A 22126-nucleotide genomic window follows, 5' to 3' on the forward strand; every position below is an offset into this window, starting at 1 on the left:
GCATACATCTCCCGAAGCTTATCCGACACAGAGCAAAGATATGCTCAAGTGGAGAAGGAGGCGTTGGCTATCACATGGGCATGTGAAAGGCTCAGCCAATACCTTATTGGCCTGCAGTTTACAGCAGAGACTGACCACAAACCACTGTTGGCTCTGTTAGGGACAAAAGCACTGGACGACTTGCCTCCCAGAGTTCTGTGCTTCCGCCTCAGATTACTGAGGTTCACCTACAAGATGGTGTATGTGCCAGGGAAGGCACTGATCACAGCAGATGCACTCTCCAGGGCCCCAATTAAACATCCATTATCAGAGGAGGAGCAATGTCTAGAGGGTGAGGTACAGGTGTCCATTCATGCAATAAGGGACAGTCTACCTGCATCTCAGACCAAACTGCAGCAGATTGCAGAGGAGCAACAACAAGACCACATCTGCCGACAGATAGTGCAGCAGTGCAAAAAGGGATGGCCCAGGCAGGAGGAACTACCTCAACTGCTGATGCCCTATTGGGTGGACCAAAGGGATGGCCCAGGCAGGAGGAACTGCCTCAACTGCTGAAGCCCTATTGGGTGGACCAAAGGGATGGCCCAGGCAGGAGGAACTGCCTCAACTGCTGATGCCCTATTGGGTGCACCAAAGGAATGGCCCAGGCAGGAGGAACTGCCTCAACTGCTGAAGCCCTATTGGGTGCACCAAAGTGACTTCCACTGTAATGGAGATCTTCTCATGAAAGGACAACGGATAGTTAACCCAGAGACTCTACAACCAGAAATGCTAGACAGAGTGCATTATGGACACATGGGGATAACCAAATGCAGACTGAGGGCTCAACAGTCAGTGTGGTGGCTTGGTCTGAGTACTCAGATTGCCAAGCTAGTGGCCCAGTGTGAGGTCTGTACAAAATGTCAACCTTGTCATCCGGAGCCAATGATGGCAACGGAGCTGCCAAAACGGCCATGGCAAAAGGTAGGGGCGGATATGTTCTATTGGAAAAATGACACTTATCTGCTAGTGGTAGATTACTACTCAAGATACATTGAAATAGCAAAGACACCCATAACCACATCAGCTGGTGTTATCAATGGATTAAAGTAAAAACATTTCCAGGCAAGGGATCGCTGAGGTCCTGGTTACAGATAACGCTCCCCAGTTCTCTGCAAGCTCCTTTTCTGCTTTTGCCGCAGAATATGACTTCATACATGTGACCAGTAGCCCCTACCATGCACAGAGTAATGGTGAGGCAGAGAGAGCTGTGAAAACAGTCAAGGGACTGTCGTGGAGAATCTTAACAAAATGTAACACTTACAAGAACTTGTGAATTCAATATAGGCTTTTAATTCAAATCAAATCAAATCAAATTTATTTATATAGCCCTTCGTACATCAGCTGATATCTCAAAGTGCTGTACAGAAACCCAGCCTAAAACCCCAAACAGCAAACAATGCAGGTGTAAAAGCACGGTGGCTAGGAAAAACTCCCTAGAAAGGCCAAAACCTAGGAAGAAACCTAGAGAGGAACCAGGCTATGTGGGGTGGCCAGTCCTCTTCTGGCTGTGCCGGGTAGAGATTATAACAGAACATGACCAAGATGTTCAAATGTTCATAAATGACCAGCATGGTCGAATAATAATAAGGCAGAACAGTTGAAACTGGAGCAGCAGCACAGTCAGGTGGACTGGGGACAGCAAGGAGTCATCATGTCAGGTAGTCCTGGGGCACGGTCCTAGGGCTCAGGTCCTCCGAGAGAGAGAGAAAGAAAGAGAGAATTAGAGAGAGCATATGTGGGGTGGCCAGTCCTCTTCTGGCTGTGCCGGGTGGAGATTATAACAGAACGTGGCCAAGATGTTCAAATGTTCATAAATGACCAGCATGGTTGAATAATAGTAAGGCAGAACAGTTGAAACTGAGGCAGCAGCATGGCCAGGTGGACTGGGGACAGCAAGGAGTCATCATGTCAGGTAGTCCTGGGACATGGTCCTAGGGCCCAGGCCAGTTGAAACTGGAGCAGCAGCATGGCCAGGTGGACTGGGGACAGCAAGGAGTCATCATGTCAGGTAGTCCTGGGGCATGGTCCTAGGGCTCAGGTCCTCCGAGAGAGAGAAAGAAAGAGAGAAGGAGAGAATTAGAGAACGCACACTTAGATTCACACAGGACACCGAATAGGACAGGAGAAGTACTCCAGATATAACAAACTGACCCTAGCCCCCCGACACATAAACTAATGCAGCATAAATACTGGAGGCTGAGACAGGAGGGGTCAGGAGACACTGTGGCCCCATCCGAGGACACCCCCGGACAGGGCCAAACAGGAAGGATATAACCCCACCCACTTTGCCAAAGCACAGCCCCCACACCACTAGAGGGATATCTTCAACCACCAACTTACCATCCTGAGACAAGGCCGAGTATAGCCCACAAAGATCTCCGCCACGGCACAACCCAAGGGGGGGGCGCCAACCCAGACAGGCCGACCACAACAGTGAATCAACCCACCCAGGTGACGCACCCCCCCCCAGGGACGGCATGAGAGAGCCCCAGTAAGCCAGTGACTCAGCCCCCGTAACAAACATATCAGAAGCCTAGATGGTCCGCGGAACACACCCTTGTCCAGAGCACTGGCTCTGATTTATACACATACAACATATGAGTCCATCCCACATGCAAATGAAGTTACTTCCCTCAGTCCATCTGCCACCATTATATCCCAATCTGTGCATCCTGCTTGTTCAGCTCGATTAACGCCCATATCTGCTTTCAGTGAAGTTATAATGGTGACAGGACCTCTTCATGTCCCAAAAATAATACATGCCTATCTTATGCTATGGGCCTCCTTACGTTCAGCCTGGTGTGTTCTTTGGTATGTCTGTCCTTATTAGGACTCGTAGACTATGTGTCTCTTCTGACATTCCTTCAGCATCTTCATGTCCTAAAAATATATGGCCTATGTCTATAGTCCATCAGTTGGTCATTTGGCTGATCCCCTCCTTTGTATGTCCCTCTGACCTTGGTTTGTCCAGCTGTCCTATGCTCTCATGGCCTTACTCTGGCCTCCTGTCCTATACAATAGCCAATGCATTTTACCAGAATGGCAAATGCACTCTAAGTGTATCTTTCTCTTGTGTTACAGTATTATGTTCCTCCCTATATGTACATCTTTCTCCCACAGGACTGCTGAAAAAGAACAAGGATCCATACAGGGCTCTGTTAGCTTACAGAGTTACACCACTGCATCATGGGCTGTCGCCTGCCGAGCTCCTGATGGGCAGGAGGCTGCGTTCCCCATTGCCTATCTCGCTGGCTCAGCTTAAACCCCGATGGCCTAACAGGAAGGCCTTCGCTGAGAGGGACAAACGGGTGAAACAAACGCAAACTGGAGACTTTAATCGGAGCCACCGTGCTAAGGAGAGGCCAGAGCTGACCGAAGGTCAACGTGCGTGGATTACAAACTCAAAGACACCAGCAATAGTGCTGAGGAAAGCAGATGCCCCACGCTCCTATGTGGTGGACACAGGCTCAGAAGAGGTACGAAGGAACAAACACACCTCAGAGCTCTTCCAGATCTACCAGCCACACAGACGGAGGCCACAGAACATGCACAAAAAGAGGGTGAAGGAGAGAGAATGCTCACAGAGCCACAAGCGCGCCCAAAAAGGGATGTGAAGCCACCAGAGTGGCTGAAAGACTATGTTACGTGAAGAGAAAACGTACTTTTGGGGACCATACCCAGCAAAAAGAGACTGTACCTAAGTTCATGTTCATACTGTGTGATTTAATGCTTTCATACTGTTTCAGGATGGGAAGTAGCATGTTAGAGAATAATACTGGTTTCCAAATTGCATTTCAGTTATGCTTCAGTGGTTATGCATGTTGAGTTCTTGTTCAAGGGAGAGGGGAAGATGTAGTAGGATGTCTCTTGCGGGTATCGGTACCTATGTAGGAAATGCGAGGGTTAGGTTAATAAACAGGCTGGAGCTAGAACCTCGTTGTCGCGCGTCCTTATATTAGATCATACTACATTTGCAATTTCCAACTTGTTGTGTATTGTTTATGTCCAATAGCTACGTTTTAGCTATACTTTCTCTTCATATGACAAGGATTGAAAGGATTTGCCAGTACATTGTCGACTTTATTCATGATGATGACTGCTTGTCTAGCTTGCTAGCTAAGAAATTGAAAGTATGATGTTGACATGATCAGTCCCATCAAAGCTACTGTTGGGGGGCTAAACAGGTGGGGCTCAAAACAGGATGCCCCGAATGATGTGTCGCACCTACTGATTTGTCATTACCATAGTCACTCTCCACTGGCTATGGTGCTGAAACTGCACTGATGCTCGTAAAGTTGCTTTCTACTAGCTTTGTTTATTGTCCCCCAAGGTTAAATCGGGGAGGGATTGTGGATCGGTCTCCATTGTCCTTCTGTCTCTCCATCTGTTAGTCACATGAGATATCTCAGACAGCACTGGCCCGATGTTTACGAAAGGTGGGTGAATTATGCGTTTTTCCATTGAAATCCGGCATTTACAAAATTACACTAATTGGCCCAAGGCGGGAGCTATAGTTATTAACTGATATTTGTGAGTCCCACCAGAGAGGAATAGGCTAAGCGAGAGGGATAACTCGGAACAAAATCTGTCTTCTCCAGCAGGTGGCGTTTTTTATTTGGCACATGACATGGAGTATAGGCTATATAAGGAGTGGATTAGCTAGAGACTGCAAAACTCGACATTCAGGGCTACCGGCTGACCTGGCCAGTTAATCAAGCTTTCATATGGCCCGCTTGGGACAGTAGACTACATTTAAAAAAAATATATAGGCTATTTAAAAGCTACTTGTAATCATACATTCACAATCTTCCCAACAACTGACGCTTCACACTTGTTATCAACCTGCTTCCAAGCGGTGTCAATAATGTCAAAGCCTTCCCTGTTCATCTCAAGTGACGCCCTTCCTCAACTTCCTGGATACACCCGTCTAAGTGGATGCGGGAAGCCCATCAATTCATTGTTGAACATCCGCACGCCATTCAAAAGTCCTCCACCTTTCAGTCTTTTTTCATATCAGACATAGCGATGTCATTATTAGCAAATAAAGGTTTTATGTAAGGTCCACGGACCATGTAGGCCTACACTATGGAGCTGCTTGCTTGTCAATACATGAACATTAGCCTATTTACACAAATCACTTGTTGGTTAAATACAAAAATCAATATTGTAATAATGCTATGCTGTAGTCTAGGCCTATATAATTGTTTAAAAATCAGATTAATTCCCGAAGCTGTTCATGAGCAATGTCGTTTATTTATTCGTTGAATATCAACTGTCAGGTGGCAAGAGCGCAGAACTATGGACACTGCTGATTGCTGCGCAGAAATACATCTGTTCTAATAAACCCAGTCTCTGCGCAACAATCTTAAATGCAATCTCTGGAAAATACAACCTTTTTGATGGAAATGATTGAAAAGAGCGGGATCCCAGCGGTACAGGGCTATAATTTATTTCTCAACTCCAATTGGCAGCGTTTTACAATCTTTAGTGTCTATCATGACAATTTTAAAAAGTTACTGCGTCTGCCATTTGCATGTGTTTTACGTAGGCCTCTATTAACTGTACAGTTCACACAATTACACTATTTATAAACATAACAATTACATGATTTTATGAATGCCAGTGGGAGTTTTTTTAAAGACATTATACAAGCAACAAGGTCATATTTAGTCTGTGACTAATGATTAGCCCTTTGGGGTAAACCATGTAGAGAAGCAACCTCATGCTTCAGCCATATAGCCATGATAATGGGTCAGACAGGTGATCATGCTTATTGCTAAAATAGCACACCTGCCTGATCATATGGACCATCTAAAGATATTGCTTTTCATCAATATGTTACTAGGCTAATTTTTGGAGGGGAATATTACATTTTAAACGGTTTAATATAGGCTATATGTCATCATTGAGAGGGGGGCATGGTTTTATTTTTGTTTTCCAAACAATCAGTGTAAATAAATATGTGATTTTATGGTTGGCTATAATATAAGGTATTTGCCCAAACTGCAAATTAAACGTGAAATCACCCAGATTTAAATTCTGCGTGCTTTCCTGATATCTTGGCCTGGGTCAGTAATTTTAAAATTCAGGCCAGTAGTTTTCACTTGGTACTGGCCCAGTGTGCCACTGGCACATTTACCTGAATGTCAAGACCTGGACTGGTACCCAGGCTAACTGCCCTCCATTTTTAAAGACATTTATTTTCATTGTTAGATATATAAAAGCTCATCTGTGGTCAACTAAAATGTGTTAGTCACACAAGATATCTCAATTGGTCCAATGGGGGTCGCTGCATCATTCATGGGGGATGACATGTTTACTGTTGTCTTGTTTCGCTTTTCAATTTCAGGGACAATAGATAATGTTTTCAAAGTTCTACCAAGTGAAGCAACATTGAATTATAAATATTTTAAACCATCTTATTCTCAGACCTGGTGCACGAAGGCATAATTTAAAACATGTCAGAAACAAGTCATTTTTTCATAGGCACATTGTAGTTAGGCCTGCAATTCTCTACACAAACCATTTTGTTAGACTGACATTATAGCCTACACAGATATACACACTAAGTTATTGGCAGTGTCTTTGTGTGGGTCATACACGAGTGACTTCAGACAAATTCCACAAGTCCACACGGTTGGCTTCTCCAAACATGAGGAATACTCCGAGGCCCATGGTATTCACCATTGTGAAGAGTGAGAACACGTAACCCCAGGAAGCTGTGACCTCAATCAGGTATCCAGAAACATAGACCAGCACCAGACCTGTGGGATACACAAACTGGTCTCATTTACACAGTCAAATACAGTACATATACCTATAATACACTTAACCGTGAGCATTATATCATTCTGATGTACAGTATACATGGGGGATTGATATTTAATACCTACCTGTGAAAGCTCCACACATATTCATAAATCCTGTGGAGAAAAAAATATATTCATTTTTGGGAACAAAATATTTGTTTGTCAATCAAAATGGAACAGGAAGACAATGATACCCAAAGACACTGACAGTGTCCAGTTAAGATAAATTCTTATTTACAATGACGGCCTACAACGGCCAAACCCAGACGACGCTGGGCACAATTGGTCCAGCGATGTCCGGGTTTGGCAGGTGTAGGCCGTCAATGTAAATAAGAATTAATTCTTAACTGACTTGCCTAGTTAAATAAAGGTTCAATTTTAAAATTGTTTTAAAAAACTGACCAAACAAGGCTCCAGCGCACGATGGGGCTAGGTCCTGTACATTCACAGACACACCACTAACACATGGGGACAATGGCAACGGGTTAGTATACTAATAACTATATTACTGGATGAGAAGTTACCCTTCTCATCCAGTAATACGGGTATACCTCTATTATGTGGATTGAATCATGTTACATGAACACACACAGAAACACACCTGCTGTTGAAGGTGGCCAGGCCCACAGCAGCAGAGACAAAGATCACAGCGGAAGGGAATGAGAGTGGCCTGCAGAGTAGCAGGAGGAACACACTGGACACACCCATGGCCATGAACTGTATGAGGAGAGAGAGAAACACACTGATCGACTTGTTTAAAGATGTCCTCTAGCGAAAAGCGATAACCAAAGTATAAAGACAGTAAAGTACACACATTGAAGGGTAAATTATTTATTTTTTGAACAAAATTGTGTTTTTTAGACACAAGTGCAAACTTCAAGGGAGTAGGGCATTTAAGGAGTAATTTTGATGGGAATCTGTGATGTCATCAGCCTCACCCTTGCTTGAGGAACAATAGAGAACTAAAGAGGAAAAGCACACCCCCCACTTGTGCTATGTCAATACCTTTTGTAAAGTAAATCAGGTGATAAAGAGGTGAAAAATAGACTGGAGTGCCACTTTAACTTAAATTCCCCATTTCAAGAGATAGAGTGCTTTGCAAAGGTATCCACCCCCCTTGGCATTTTCCTATTTTGTTGCATTACAACCTGTAATTTAAATGGATTTTTATTTGAATTTCATGTAATGGACATAGACAAAATAGTTCAAATTGGTGAATTGAAATGAAAAAAATGTATTGTTTCAAAAATTCTCAAAAAAACAAAACTGAAAAGTGGTGCGTCAGAACAATTGGAGAGAGAATGAATTATTTCAGCTTTTATTTCTTTCATCACATTCCCAGTGGGTCAGAAGTTGACATACACTCAATTAGTATTTGGTAGCATTGCCTTTTGATTAACTTGGGTCAAACATTTCGGGTAGCCTACCACAAGCTTCCCACAATAAGTTGAGTGAATTTTGTCCCATTCCTCCTGAAAGAGCTGGTGTAACGGAGTCAGGTTTGTAGGCCCCCTTGCTCGCACACACGTTTTCAGTTCTGCCCACAAATTTTCTATGGGGTTGAGGTCAGGGCTTTGTGATGGCCACTCCAATACCTTGACTTTGTGGTCCTTATGCCTCATGATGCCAACTATTTTGTGAAGTGCACCTCTCCCTCCTGCAGCAAAGCACCCCGACAACATGATGCTGCCACCCCCATGCTTCACGGTTGGGATGGTGTTCTTCGGCTTGCAAGCCTCCCCTTTTTTCCTCCAAACATAACAATGGTCATTACGGCCAAACAGTTCTATTTTTGTTTCACCAGACCAGAGGACATTTCTCAAAAAAGTACGATCTTTGTCTGTGGATATAGATACTTTTGTACCTATTTCCTCCAACATCTTCACAGGGTCCTTTGCTTTAGTTCTGGGATTGATTTGCACTTGGTGCACCAAAGGACATTAATCTATAGGAGACAGAACGCGTCTCCTTCCTGAGCAGTATGACGGCTGTGTGGTCCCATGGTGTTTATACTTGCATACTATTATTTGTACAGATGAACGTGGTACCTTCAGGAGTTTGGAAATTTCTCCCAAGGATGAACTAGTCTTGTGGAGGTCTACACATTTTTTTCTGAGGTCTTGGCTGATTTCTTTTGATTTTCCCATGATGTCAAGCAAAGAGGAACTGAGTTTGAAGGTAGGCCTTGAAATACATCCACAGGTACACTTCCAATTGACTCAAATGATGTCAATTAGCTTATCAGAAAGCATGACATATTTTTCTGGAATTTTCGAAGCTGTTTAAAGGCACAGTCAACTTAGTGTATGTAAACTTCTGACCCACTGGAATTGTGATACAGTGAATTATAAGTTAAATAATCTGTCTGTAAACAATTGTTGGAAAAATGACTTGTGTCATGCAAAGTATATGTCCTAATCGACTTCCAAGACCATAGTTTGTTAAAAATACATTTGTGAAGTGGTTGAAAAACAAGTTTTAATGACTCCAACTTAAGTGTATGTAAACTTCCGACTTCAACTGTATATATTCACCCCCTTTGCTATGAAGCCCTTAAATAAGATCTGTTGCAATCAATTACCTTCAGAAGTCACATAATTAGTTAAATAAAGTCCACCTGTGTGCAATCTAAGTGTCACATGATATGTCACATGATCTCAGTAAATATACACCTGTTCTGAAAGGCCCCAGAGTCTGCAACACCACTAAGCAAGGGGACCATCAAGCAAGCAGCACCATGACGACCAAGGAGCTCTCCAAACAGGTCAGGGACAAAGTTGGGGAGAAGTACAGATCAGGGTTGGGTGATGAAAAAATATCCAAAACTTTGAACATCCCACGGAGCACCATTAAATCCATTGTAAAAAAATGTAATATTTTGGCACCACAACAAACCTGCCAAGAGAGGGCCACCCACAAAAACTCATGGACCATGCAAGGAGGGCATTAATCAGAGAGGCAACAAAGAGACCAAAGATAACCCTGAAGGAGGACCCCTTTAAGCCGTACACTCCACAGAATTGGGCTTTACCTAAGAGTGGCCAGAACAAAAGCCATTGCTTAAAGAAGAAAATAAGCAAACACGTGTGGTGTTTAAGGGGAAACATTTCAATGTCTTGGATTGGCCTAGTCAAAGCCCAGACCTCAATCCAATTGTGAATCTGTGGTATGACTTAAATATTGCTGTCCACCAGCGGAACCCATCCAACTTGAAGGAGCTGGAACTTGAAGAATGGGCAAAAATCCCACTGGCTAGATGTGCCAAGCTTATAGAAACATACCCCAAGAGACTTGCAGCTGTAATTGCTGCAAAAGGTGGCTCTATAAAGTATTGACTTTGGGGTGGTGAATAGTTATGCATGCTCATGGTTTCAGTTTTTTATCTTATTTCTTCTTTGTTTCACAAGAAAAAACTATTTGCATCTTCAAAGTGGTATGCATGCTGTGTACATCAAATGACACAAACCCCCAAAAGTGATCATCGGATATCAATCACACGCGGACACTGCCACCAAGAGTGGTTCCACCACCAAGAACAAGTTTGTTGTCTAAGGAGGTTTTTTTTGTTGGTTGGTTGTTTTTCCTTTCCGTTTCCATGGCGTTTGTTGAAATGCTGTTGCGAAGTTTAATCTGCTACCCAATTGAAACCAAAGCTTCAACACACAATTGCCTTTATTCAAACAATTGCAATATGATTTCACGACAAAATGGTCTCATTCATATTTTCCCTGAAACAAACCTATACCTTCGATGAAGGTTGGGAATAACCATGAGAATTGAAATACCCCAAAAAATACCCCCCAAAAGTTATCCATGTTCTTTTTTTTATTCGCCATTTCCCTTTTCTTACTGAGGATATACTAGGAGGCTTTTTGTTGATATATTTTATGTTTAACAGCATCACACTCGTAGCTGCAAGGGATTTGTCTCCGTAAGCGTGTTTTCGGGACGCCTAATTCCAAACTGTAAAAAAAAAATATATATAAAATATATATATATATTAGTACCAGTCAAAAGTTTGGACACACCTACTCATTCAAGGGTTTTTCTATATTTGTACAATTTTTTTACATTGTAGAATAATAGTGTGGATATCAACTATGAAATAACACATGGAATCATGTAGTAACCAAAAAAGTGTTAAACAAATGAAAATATATTTTATATTTAAGATTCTTCAAAGTAGCCACCCTTTGCCTTGATGACAGCTTTGCATACGCTTTGCATTCTCTCAACCAGCTTCATCTGGAATGCTTTTTTTCCATCTGGAATGCAGTCTTGAAGGAGTTCCCACAAATGCTGAGCACTATAATGCATTTTCAGAATGTAAAATTGCTTTCAGTGTAAACTTAAACAGCAAAAAACAAATAAGGATGTATAAAATATGTTTTTTATTTATTTAATATAATCTATCAGTCATCAAAATAATTTCTGAACAGTCAGGAGAATAATAAAACATTCCCAACTCATCCCAAACCATCTCAATTGAGTTGAGGTCGGGTGATTGTGGAAGCCAGATCATCTGATGCAACACTCCATCACTCTCCTTGGTCAAATAGCCCTTACACAGCCTGGAGGTGTGTTGGGTCATTGTCCTGTTGAAAAACAAATGATAGTCCCACTAAGCGCAAACCAGATAGGATGGCGTATTGCTGCAGAATGTTGTCGTAGCCCTGCTGGTTAAGCGTGCCTTAAATTCTTAATAAATCACTGACTGTCACCAGCAAAGCACTGTCACACCACCCCGTCCATGCTTCACGGTGGGAACCACACAGGCAAAGATAATCTGTTCACCTATACTTTGTCTCACAAAGACACAGCGGTTGGATGCAAAAATCTCAAATTTGGACTCATCAGACGAAAGGACAGATTTCCACTGATCTAATGTTCCATTGCTTGTGTTTCTTGGCCTAAGCATGTCTGTTCTTCTGTTTGGCGAAGGCCTGATTCACACAGTCTCCTCTGAACAGTTGATGTTGAGATGTGTCTGTTACTTGAACTCTGTGAAGCATTTATTCGGGCAGCAATTTCTGAGGCTGTTAACTAAGGAACTTATCCTCTGCAGCAGAGGTAACTCTGGGTCTTCCTTTCCTGTGGCGGTCCTCATGAGAGCCAGTTTAATAATAGTGCTTGATGGTTTTTGCGACTGCACTTGAAGACACTTTCAAAGTTCTTGATATTTTCCGGATTGACTGACCTTCATGTCTTAAAGTAATGATGGACTGTCATTTCTCTTTGCTTATTTGAGCTTTTCTTGCCATAATATGGACTTGGTCTTTAACCAAATAGCCTTATCTTCTGTATACCACCCATACCTTGACACAACACAACTGATTGGCTCAAATGCATTAAGAAGGAAATTCTAGAAATGAACTTGAAATGCATTCCAGGTAACTACATCATGAAGCTGGTTGAGAGAATGCCATGAGTGTTTGAGGAATCTCAAATGTAAATTATATTTTTTGAGTTATTGCATGATTGCATATGTTATTTCATAGTTTTTATGTCTTCACTGTTATTCTACAATGTAGAAAATAGTAGAAATACAGAACCCCTGGAATGAGTAGGTGTGTCCAAACTTTAGACTGGTAGTGTATGTGTAAAATGTAGAGAGAGATCTACATTTTCGGGAATATAAACTTAAGTAGCAATATAATATCATCTTTGAGAACTAACAATTATCAAAATAAACCCTGAACAGTCAGGGGAATTTAAAATTCCCAAAACAATTGATCAGTATTTAAGTTGGATGACATCAGATGTCATAAGGTGAATGCACCAATTTGTAAGTCGCTCTGGATAAGAGCGTCTGCTAAATCACTTAAATGTAAATGTAAAAGTCCATGTCAATTCCAGGTTGTAAGGCAACAAAATAGGAAAAATGCCAATGGGGGTGAAAACTTTCACAAGCCACTGAACTCTAACTAATCCTGTTATGTCAGATAAGAAATTATTGAGACCCTTGACAAAGATGAGCAATAATGACTGTATAAAATAAATAATTCAAATACTGAGCTATATTGTATGAAAAAAAAGGGAAATTATATAATTTTTCTCAAAAACATAGGGATCAAGATGATTGACATCCTTAACTATTCTTATAAAGTAGTCAAAAGTTCAGTATTTGGTAGCATATTCCTATCCCGCAATGACTACATCAAGCTTGTGACTCTACTCTACTTGTTGGATGCATTTGCAGTTCGTTTTGATCGTGTTTCAAATGATTTCATGTCATTAATGTCACCTGCGCTCCAGCAGGTGTATCTCACTGATCATCCCTAAAGCCAACACCTCATTTGGCCGCTTTTCGTTCCAATTCTCTGCTGCCTGTGACTGGAACGAATTGCAAAAATCGCTGAAGTTGGAGACTTTTATCTCCCTCACCAACTTCAAACATCTTTTATCTGAGCAGCTAACCGATCAGTGCAGTTGTACATAGTCTATCGGTAAATAGCCCACCCATTTTTACCTACCTCATCCCCATACTGTTTTTATTTATTTACTTTTCTGCTCTTTTGCACACCAATATCTCTACCTGTACATGACCATCTGATCATTTATCACTCCAGTGTTAATCCGTAAAATTGTAATTATTTGCCTACCTCCTCATGCCTTTTGCACACAATGTATATAGACTCTTTTTTTTCCTACTGTGTTATTGACTTGTTAATTGTTTACTCCATGTGTAACTCTGTGTTGTCTGTTCACACTGCTATGCTTTATCTTGGCCAAGTCGCAGTTGCAAATGAGAACTTGTTCTCAACTAGCCTACCTGGTTAAATAAAGGTGAAATAAAATGGAAAAAAAGTATATATATATATATTGTTGTATGTCATTATGTCATTATGTTGTATGTCATTATAGTGGATGATAGCATGATTACGGATCATCCTGAATGAACCGTGAGAAAGTTACAGAGTGTCACAGATAAGACATGCTAACCTCCCTGTTATTGATAATGTCTTAGGGGTATGATCTTTGACCCTCTGTATTTATCAATCATTATTATTCATGATTCATTCAGGATTATCCATAATCATGGTATCATCCACATTAATGTAGAAGTTTTTTTATTCTTATTTTCAATAAAAGTGACTCTAAAATTACACAATACATTTTTACAATTACTTTCTATTGGGTACAAAATAATCTGAAACAACCGAAACTAACTGCAAATGCACCCAACAAGTTTGTAGAGTCACAAGCTTGATGTAGCCATTCATTGCGTGCTAGGAATATGGGACCAAAGACTAGACTTTGACTACTTTATTTATAAGAATCTTTAAGGGTGTCAATAATTTTCACCCCTACCTTTTTGAGAAAAAAGTATTATCTTTCTCTGAGCAAATGTTTAAATTATTATAATAATTTTTTAACAGTTTTTTCATTATCCATTTTATACAGTCATTATTGCTAATCTTTTTCAAGGGTGTCAATAATTCCAGACCTCACTGTATGTTAGTCAGGGGAAATAATTGCCTGAGCCCCAAGGATATGTCTGATTGCCTTGTCTGGCATGAAAATGGGGAGCTCTAACCTGTCTGAACAAATCTCTTATGTATACCTGTACTTTTTCTCTGTCCACAAACCACTGAATATTGGGTTCAGTTACACAAGAATAGAAGTTAGCGATTCTAAACCAGGTAGGCTTACCTGCATCATCTTCCTAACAGATGATGTTCGAAATCCTAGAACAAAAAACAGTCTGTTACTATGAAATGGCTTCAATCACTTACTAAGGAAGCAGCAAAACAAACAAATGTTGTACTCTAATCTGTCATTCTTGTACCCTGCTGAATGAGGTGATCCGAAATTATGCCTCCAAAGAGCGCAGATGCGATTGCAACCAACCATGGAATTACGTTACACACCCATCCCTGGAATAACATATATTAGAATTATGAGTTACAATACAGATTACACTAAATTGCAATGGTTACACTATTTATTATTTTGGGTGAAGAAGGCCAGTATAGGTAAGACATGCTTTTTGGATATAAGGTAAAGAAAGTGGCTGAAGAGATAAAGGTTTAATACCTTGGCGTGCGGATATGTATCTTTGAAAAAGGTTGGTAGCCATGACATCAATGAGTAACAAGTACTGCTGAAGCATAGGTGAGCAAAAACCATGGCACTGAAGAGATGTGAAAGAGGGAGAACAAGAGACTAAAAAAAGCAGTAGAGCCAGGCAAGCAGGCAACATCAAGGTAAATAAAAGAAGTTGCAAAACATTTGCATAACATCCACGTGCCATACTGTATTACATCCACAATCAATATATGCAAAAATTTAAGCTGTACCACACAGAGGGCTGTTTGAACATTTTTAGCCAGCGTTTCTTTGACAGACCCGAACTGGATCCATGGCTTGACAGCACTTGGATTGTGTTCATTTGACCTGCAACCGAAACACACATTACCATATAAAGCAGTATGATTATAGCAGCCAACCTCTTGAATCATACATAACAACCACGTCATTCAGTGAAACAACTAACATGTATAATACATGCATTACATTTTGTAGATACTTTCAAACTAGAAATATATTATAGAAGCCTACCTCATATGAAATCTAGAACCTAGAACAACCACTTAATTCAATGAAACAATTATTACATACAACACATCCAATGCACATTTTTGATTCTTTAAAACAAAATATATTCATGCACAAAGCACCAGTTCTATAGATTATTATATTGCTACCCTAGAGTACCTCTCAGTAGAAATCTCCACACAGTCAATGACCACAGTCCCGAGAGCAGACCAGCGCCATAGAACACACTCTCCCAGCCATAGCGTTCCAACATCACGGACCCCAGTCCTCCCACCATCAGTGTTCTGACTCACAAGCATAGAAGCACAATGAGGAAGAAGCATTTAGAACATATTTCAGATGAAGCTATTTATGATTAAATTATAAATCAGAGATGGATGTTGGTATAATTAGAGACCTGTGTTCAGTTATTACATGTATAACTTACCCCATATAAGAGCCACTGCCCATGGTACTCATCAGAAAGCCTCTTTCCCCTTCATCCACTCGTTGGGAACAAAGACTGGCCAAAGAGGGGTAGTGGACACCTGAGAGAAAGCAGCTGTTATCAAAGTTACCAAACCATTCCAAAAGAGGAGACAGAGGGTAGAGACTTTCTCTGTTTCCACCCTCTCACCTTGTAATAGCCCCATAAGGAATCTGGCCACCGTCATGGAGGTGAGGGAACTGATGCCCAGTTGCGCCAACAGAGGGGTGCATGCTGTAATGGAAGCCCAGGATGTAGTGGCAAGAAGTAGGACCCGTTCACCACCAATTCTGGCAAAACAAACAATCATGAGCAGAGTCAGAGCAGTCTTCACAGCACACAAGAAATGTGATTTCCAGCTTCTAACATGGACATTATATAACAGGCAATCACTCAAGCTCAAATAATACAAATCCCAATCCCAATAGGTAGCCATTGTTTCTCTCATTCAGACCACCAGAGGTTGACCCACCTGTCGCTGACATGACCTCCCAGCACCTGAGTGAAGCAGTAACCCCAGAAGAAGCCCCCCATTACCACACCCGACTGCGTCTTGCTCCAGCCAAATGTGGTGGCCATGTTGACAGCACAGATTGGCATGGCCATCCTGGCACAGTAAAGGAGACACGTGCCCAAGAAGAGCATCACCGTCCACTTTTGAGCCAATGGTCTGGGGGCAAATAGCAAGAAAGAGAGGGAGAGGTAATGATGGATGATAATACTGATAATCTACATTACACTATATGTAAAAAAACAGATAATTGGTCTATTATCATTTCATCCCCTACAGAACATCATGTATCAGTAGTGCTGAGCGATTAACCAAAATTTCAGTTATTTTTCGTTTTTTAAACAACTTTTAAACAACAACTGACTGACATCAGTTCAATGATTTGAATTCCATTTCGTTTAAAAAAATATATTTTGTGAACTCAATGCGCACATCGCATAGTTTCTCTAGAGATAAAGATCCAGCCTGAACTGTGCTATGTAGTAGGGAGTTGTAGTTTCCAACAGACCAATATTCTGCACATTTGGTAATTAACTACAATTACAATAATCCATTGGTCATTTACTTGTCTTGGTCTGAGTTGATTTATTCTACTCAATAATAATGCAGACAGTGAGGTGACATAGAGCATAGCCGTAGGAAGTAGTTTCAGGGTGTTTAAAAAATATATTGAATCTGAACCAACCTCAAAAAGCACAAATAGCTCAGCACTATGTATCAGTAGAGAAGACAGCAAACCAGTTTTTCTGACTACATCAAGTGAAGGGCCTTAATGAAGCCACCAGCATTGGATAAAAGTTTCAGCAGACAGAGCAAGCTAAAATATGTTTTATTATATTTTGTGTGATGTCTAATTTAAAGACAAACAGGGATCTAGTTTAATATTAGATACTTCTGTTAAGTTACATAGAGCAGTAAAACACTACAAATATGTGCAAATTAATTGAAAGTGTGACCAAGATCTAAATCTACTTTCACATTGGAGCTTCTAACAACCATTGTGAATGTTGTGAACACACAGAAACTCTAGCCTGGTCCCAGATATGTTTGTGTTATCCTGTCAGCTCCTTGTCACTGGAATGACAGGGAGTTTTTTATTTTTTTTTATTTTTTTTAACCTTTATTTAACTAGGCAAGTCAGTTAAGAACAAATTCTTATTTTCAATGACAGCCTAGGAACAGTGGGTTAACTGCCTGTTCAGGGGCAGAACAACAGATTTGTACCTTGTCAGCTCGGGGGTATGAACTTGCAACCTTCCGGTTACTAGTCCAACACTCTAACCACTAGGCTACGCTGCCGTTGACATGATCACACAAACAGATCTGGGACCAGGCTACCGAAACACATATTGAACACAAGATAAGTGTTTACAGTGGTGTAAAGTAATTAAGTAAAAATACTCACTAAATGGACTCACTAAACAGACATGCTTCCCTTTGTAAATTATGCCTGAGTGTTGGAGTGTGCCCCTGGCTATCCGTTAATGAAAATAACAAGAAAATGGTGCCATCTGGTTTGCTTAACATAAGCAATTCAAAATTATTTATATATACACTGCTCAAAAAAAATAAAGGGAACACTTAAACAACACAATGTAACTCCAAGTCAATCACACTTCAGTGAAATCAAACTGTCCACTTAGGAAGCAACACTGATTGACAATAAATTTCACATGCTGTTGTGCAAATGGAATAGACAACAGGTGGAAATTATAGGCAATTAGCAAGACACCCCCAATAAAGGAGTGGTTCTGCAGGTGGTGACCACAGACCACTTCTCAGTTCCTATGCTTCCTGGCTGATGTTTTGGTCACTTTTGAATGCTGGCGGTGCTTTCACTCTAGTGGTAGCATGAGACAGAGTCTACAACCCACACAAGTGGCTCAGGTAGTGCAGCTCATCCAGGATGGCACATCAATGCGAGCTGTGGCAAGAAAGTTTGCTTTGTTTGTCAGCATAGTGTCCAGAGCATGGAGGCGCTACCAGGAGACAGGCCAGTACATCAGGAGACGTGGAGGAGGCCGTAGGAGGGCAATAACCCAGCAGCAGGACCACTACCTCCGCCTTTGTGCAAGGAGGAGCACTGCCAGAGCCATGCAAAATGACCTCCAGCAGGCCACAAATGTGCATGTGTCTGCTCAAACGGTCAGAAACAGACTCCATGAGGGTGGTATGAGGGCCCGACGTCCACAGGTGGGGGTTGTGCTTACAGCCCAACACCGTGCAGGACGTTTGGCATTTGCCAGAGAACACCAAGATTGGCAAATTTGCCACTGGCGCCCTGTGCTCTTCACAGATGAAAGCAGGTTCACACTGAGCACATGTGACAGACGTGACAGTCTGGAGACGCCGTGGAAAACGTTCTGCTGCCTGCAACATCCTCCAGCATGACCGGTTTGGCGGTGGGTCAGTCATGGTGTGGGGTGGCATTTCTTTGGGGGGCCGCACAGCCCTCCATGTGCTCGCCAGAGGTAGCCTGACTGCCATTAGGTACCGAGATGAGATCCTCAGACCCCTTGTGAGACCATATTCTGGTGCGGTTGGCCCTGGGTTCCTCCTAATGCAAGACAATGCTAGACCTCATGTGGCTGGAGTGTGTCAGCAGTTCCTGCAAGAGGAAGGCATTGATGCTATGGACTGGCCCGCCCGTTCCCCAGACCTGAATCCAATTGAGCACATCTGGGACATCATGTCTCGCTCCATCTACCAACGCCACGTAGCACCACAGACTGTCCAGGAGTTGGAGGATGCTTTAGTCCAGGTCTGGGAGGAGATCCCTCAGGAGACCATCCGCCACCTCATCAGGAGCATGCCCAGGCGTTGTAGGGAGGTCATACAGGCACGTGGAGGCCACACACACTACTGAGCCTCATTTAGACTTGTTTTAAGGACATTACATCAAAGTTGGATCAGCCTGTAGTGTTTTCCACTTTAATTTTGAGTGTGTCTCCAAATCCAGACTTCCATGGGTTGATCAATTTGATTTCCATTGATAATTTTTGTGTGATTTTGTTGTCAGCACATTCAACTATGTAAAGAAAAAAGTATTTAATAAGAATATTTCATTCATTCAGATCTAGGATGTGTTATTTTAGTGTTCCCTTTATTTTTTTTGAGCAGTGTATTTATAAACTGTGTGGTTTGAGCCCTGCCTGAATGCTGATTGACTGAGAGCCATGTTATATCAGACCGTATACCATAGGTATGACAAAACATTTATTTTTACTGCTCTAATTGTTTGTAACCAGTTTATAATAGCAATAAGGCACCTCTGGGGTTTGTGATATATGGCCAATATACCACGGTTAAGGGCTGTGTCCAGGCAGTCCGCGTTGTGTCATTCTAAGAACGGCCCTTAGCTGTGGTATGTTGGCCATTTACCACACCTCCTCGGGGCTTATTACTTAAATATATATAAATATATATGTACAGTCGTGGCCAAAAGTTTTGAGAATGACACAAATATACATTTTCACAAAGTCTGCTGCCTCAGTTTGTATGATGGCAATTTGCATATACTCCAGAATGTTATGAAGAGTGATCAGATGAATTGCAATTAATTGCAAATTCCCTATCTGCCATGCAAATGAACTGAATCCCCCAAAAACATTTCCACTGCATTTCAGCCCTGCCACAAAAGGACCAGCTGACATCATGTCAGTGATTCTTTCGTTAACACAGGTGTGAGTGTTGACGAGGACCAGGCTGGAGATCACTCTGTCATGCTGATTGAGTTTGAATAACAAACTGGAAGCTTCAAAAGGAGGGGGGTGCTTGGAATCATTGTTCTTCCTCTGTCCACCATGGTTACCTGCAAGGAAACCCGTGCCATCATCATTGCTTTGCACAAAAAGGGCTCCACAGGCAAGGATATTGCTGCCAGTAAGATTGCACCTAAATCAACAATTTATCGGATCATGAAGAACTTCAAGGAGAGGAGTTCAATTGTTGTGAAGAAGGCTTCAGGGCGCCCAAGAAAGTCCAGCAAGCGCCAGGACCGTCTCCTAAAGTTGATTCAGCTGCGGGATCGAGGCACCACCAGTACAGAGCTTGCTCAGGATTGGCAGCAGGCAGGTGTGAGTGCATCTGCACGCACACTGAGGCGAAGACTTTTGTAGGATGGCCTGGTGTCAAGAAGGGCAGCAAAGAAGCCACTTCTCTCCAGGAAAAACATCAGGGACAGACTGATATTCTGGAAAATGTACAGGGATTGGAATGCTGAGGACATGGGTAAAGTAATTTTCTCTGATGAATCCCCTTTCCGGAGAAGACAAGGTGAGCACTACCATCAGTCCTGTGTCATGCCAACAGTAAAGTATCCTGAGACCATTAATGTGTGGGGTTGCTTCTCAGCCATGGGAGTGGGCTCACTCACAATTTTTCCTAAGAACTCTGGATAAGAGCATCTGCTAAATGACTTAAATGTAAATGTAAACACAGCCATGAATAAAGAATGGTACAAACACATCCTCCCAGAGCAACTTCTTCCAACCATCCAGGGACAGTTTGGTGACGAACAATGCCTTTTCCAGCATGATGGAGCACCTTGCCATAAGGCAAAAGTGATAACTAAGTGACTCGGGAACAAAACATTGACTGTACTTTCCTGGTCCAAGGCCAGGAAACTCCCCAGACTTTAATCCCAGTGAGAACTTGTGGTCAATCCTCAAGAGGCGGGTGGACAAACAAAGCCCCACAAATTCTGACAAACTCCAATGGGCTGCCATCAGTCTGATGTGGCCCAGAAGTTAATTGACAGCATGCCATTGCAGAGGTCTTGAAAAAGAATGGTCAACACTGTAAACCCAAATATTGACTCTTTGCATCAACTTCATGTAATTGTCAATAAAAGCCTTTGATACTTATGAAATGCTTGTAAATATAGTTCAGTATTCCATAGTAACATCTGACAAAAATATCGAGACACTGAAGCGGCAACCTTTGTGGAAATTAATATTTGTCATTCTCAAAACTTTTGGCCAGGACTGTATATTTCAATACCAAATACTTTGATACTTTTATGTATTATAAAAAAAACATTGCTTGACATGTCTATTTTCACCACGTAACCGCTACAGTGAAGACGTTTTCAGCTTCTGCCATAGGCAAAGCACCGAAAGCATAATCCAACTCCTTACCGGGGCCATATCGCAGTCTGCCGCTGTGGTTCCTCTCCCTCCGAACCATTGTGTGCGAATACTTTGTTAGGAATATTTTTCCCGGGAACTTCCAAGTTATGTTTAGTTTCACCAAATATTTGCCACAATGCCATTCAATGTCTGGTGTATTTTCAAATTCACCGTCCACAGCTCTACACGTAGATTTCGTCGGGAAACGTGCGCTTTGATTAAATAAAATATGGACACAGCCTTGGGAAACAAGCTGGACAGGTAAAACTAGTGGGCAACATGAAACATGCATATCTCTCTGACAGCTTGGCTGGCTGAATGACTGGTTTCTTGCAATCAGTGCAACACAGAACGCGTTCCAGCTCGTCTAGTTTGTAAATAGCGGCAGCCAATCAACAATGTGTGATCGCGAGGGTTTACAATTTAGAACGCGCCCTCAGATTCCACGACCGCTGCAGTAGTGAGCCAATGCTTCAACTGGTGACCTACTATTCATCACTTCTATGCCGAAATTGCACATTCACAATAAATAAATTAACCTGAGCAGCAAGGCTACACAATGCAGGAAACAATGCTCTTAATGGATTGTCAAACATTACCTACTGTATAA

General features: G+C 41.9%; 1 protein-coding gene across 1 annotated transcript; it reads right to left on the reverse strand.

Moving 5' to 3' along the window:
* Positions 1-4299: 4299 nt before the first annotated feature.
* Positions 4300-22062, reverse strand: LOC115132354 (voltage-gated purine nucleotide uniporter SLC17A9-like). Its single transcript, XM_029664931.2, has 13 exons — positions 21526-22062; positions 16349-16546; positions 16027-16166; positions 15838-15937; positions 15570-15694; positions 15152-15248; positions 14889-14985; positions 14641-14728; positions 14505-14539; positions 7453-7568; positions 7254-7309; positions 6936-6965; positions 4300-6806 (listed from the first exon to the last, which is right to left on the reverse strand). Exons 1-13 carry the CDS (start codon positions 21657-21659, stop codon positions 6637-6639), a joined length of 1386 nt encoding a protein of 461 aa, XP_029520791.1. The 5' UTR covers positions 21660-22062; the 3' UTR covers positions 4300-6636.
* Between the last annotated feature and the right edge of the window lie 64 nt (positions 22063-22126).

Source organism: Oncorhynchus nerka, linkage group LG7 (genome assembly GCF_034236695.1).
Source record: "Oncorhynchus nerka isolate Pitt River linkage group LG7, Oner_Uvic_2.0, whole genome shotgun sequence".
Taxonomy (NCBI): Eukaryota; Metazoa; Chordata; class Actinopteri; order Salmoniformes; family Salmonidae; genus Oncorhynchus; species Oncorhynchus nerka.

Excerpts from the sequence above, each read along its gene's own strand:
- LOC115132354 (XM_029664931.2), bottom strand. The coding sequence starts at position 21,659 with ATGGCATTGTGGCAAATATTTGGTGAAACTAAACATAACTTGGAAGTT. Across the intron at positions 16,547-21,525 it reads CAGACTGCGATATGGCCCCG|ACCATTGGCTCAAAAGTGGA; the intron begins GTAAGGAGTTGG and ends ATTTGCCCCCAG. Across the intron at positions 15,249-15,569 it reads GTGGAGATTTCTACTGAGAG|GTCAAATGAACACAATCCAA; the intron begins GTACTCTAGGGT and ends TTTCGGTTGCAG.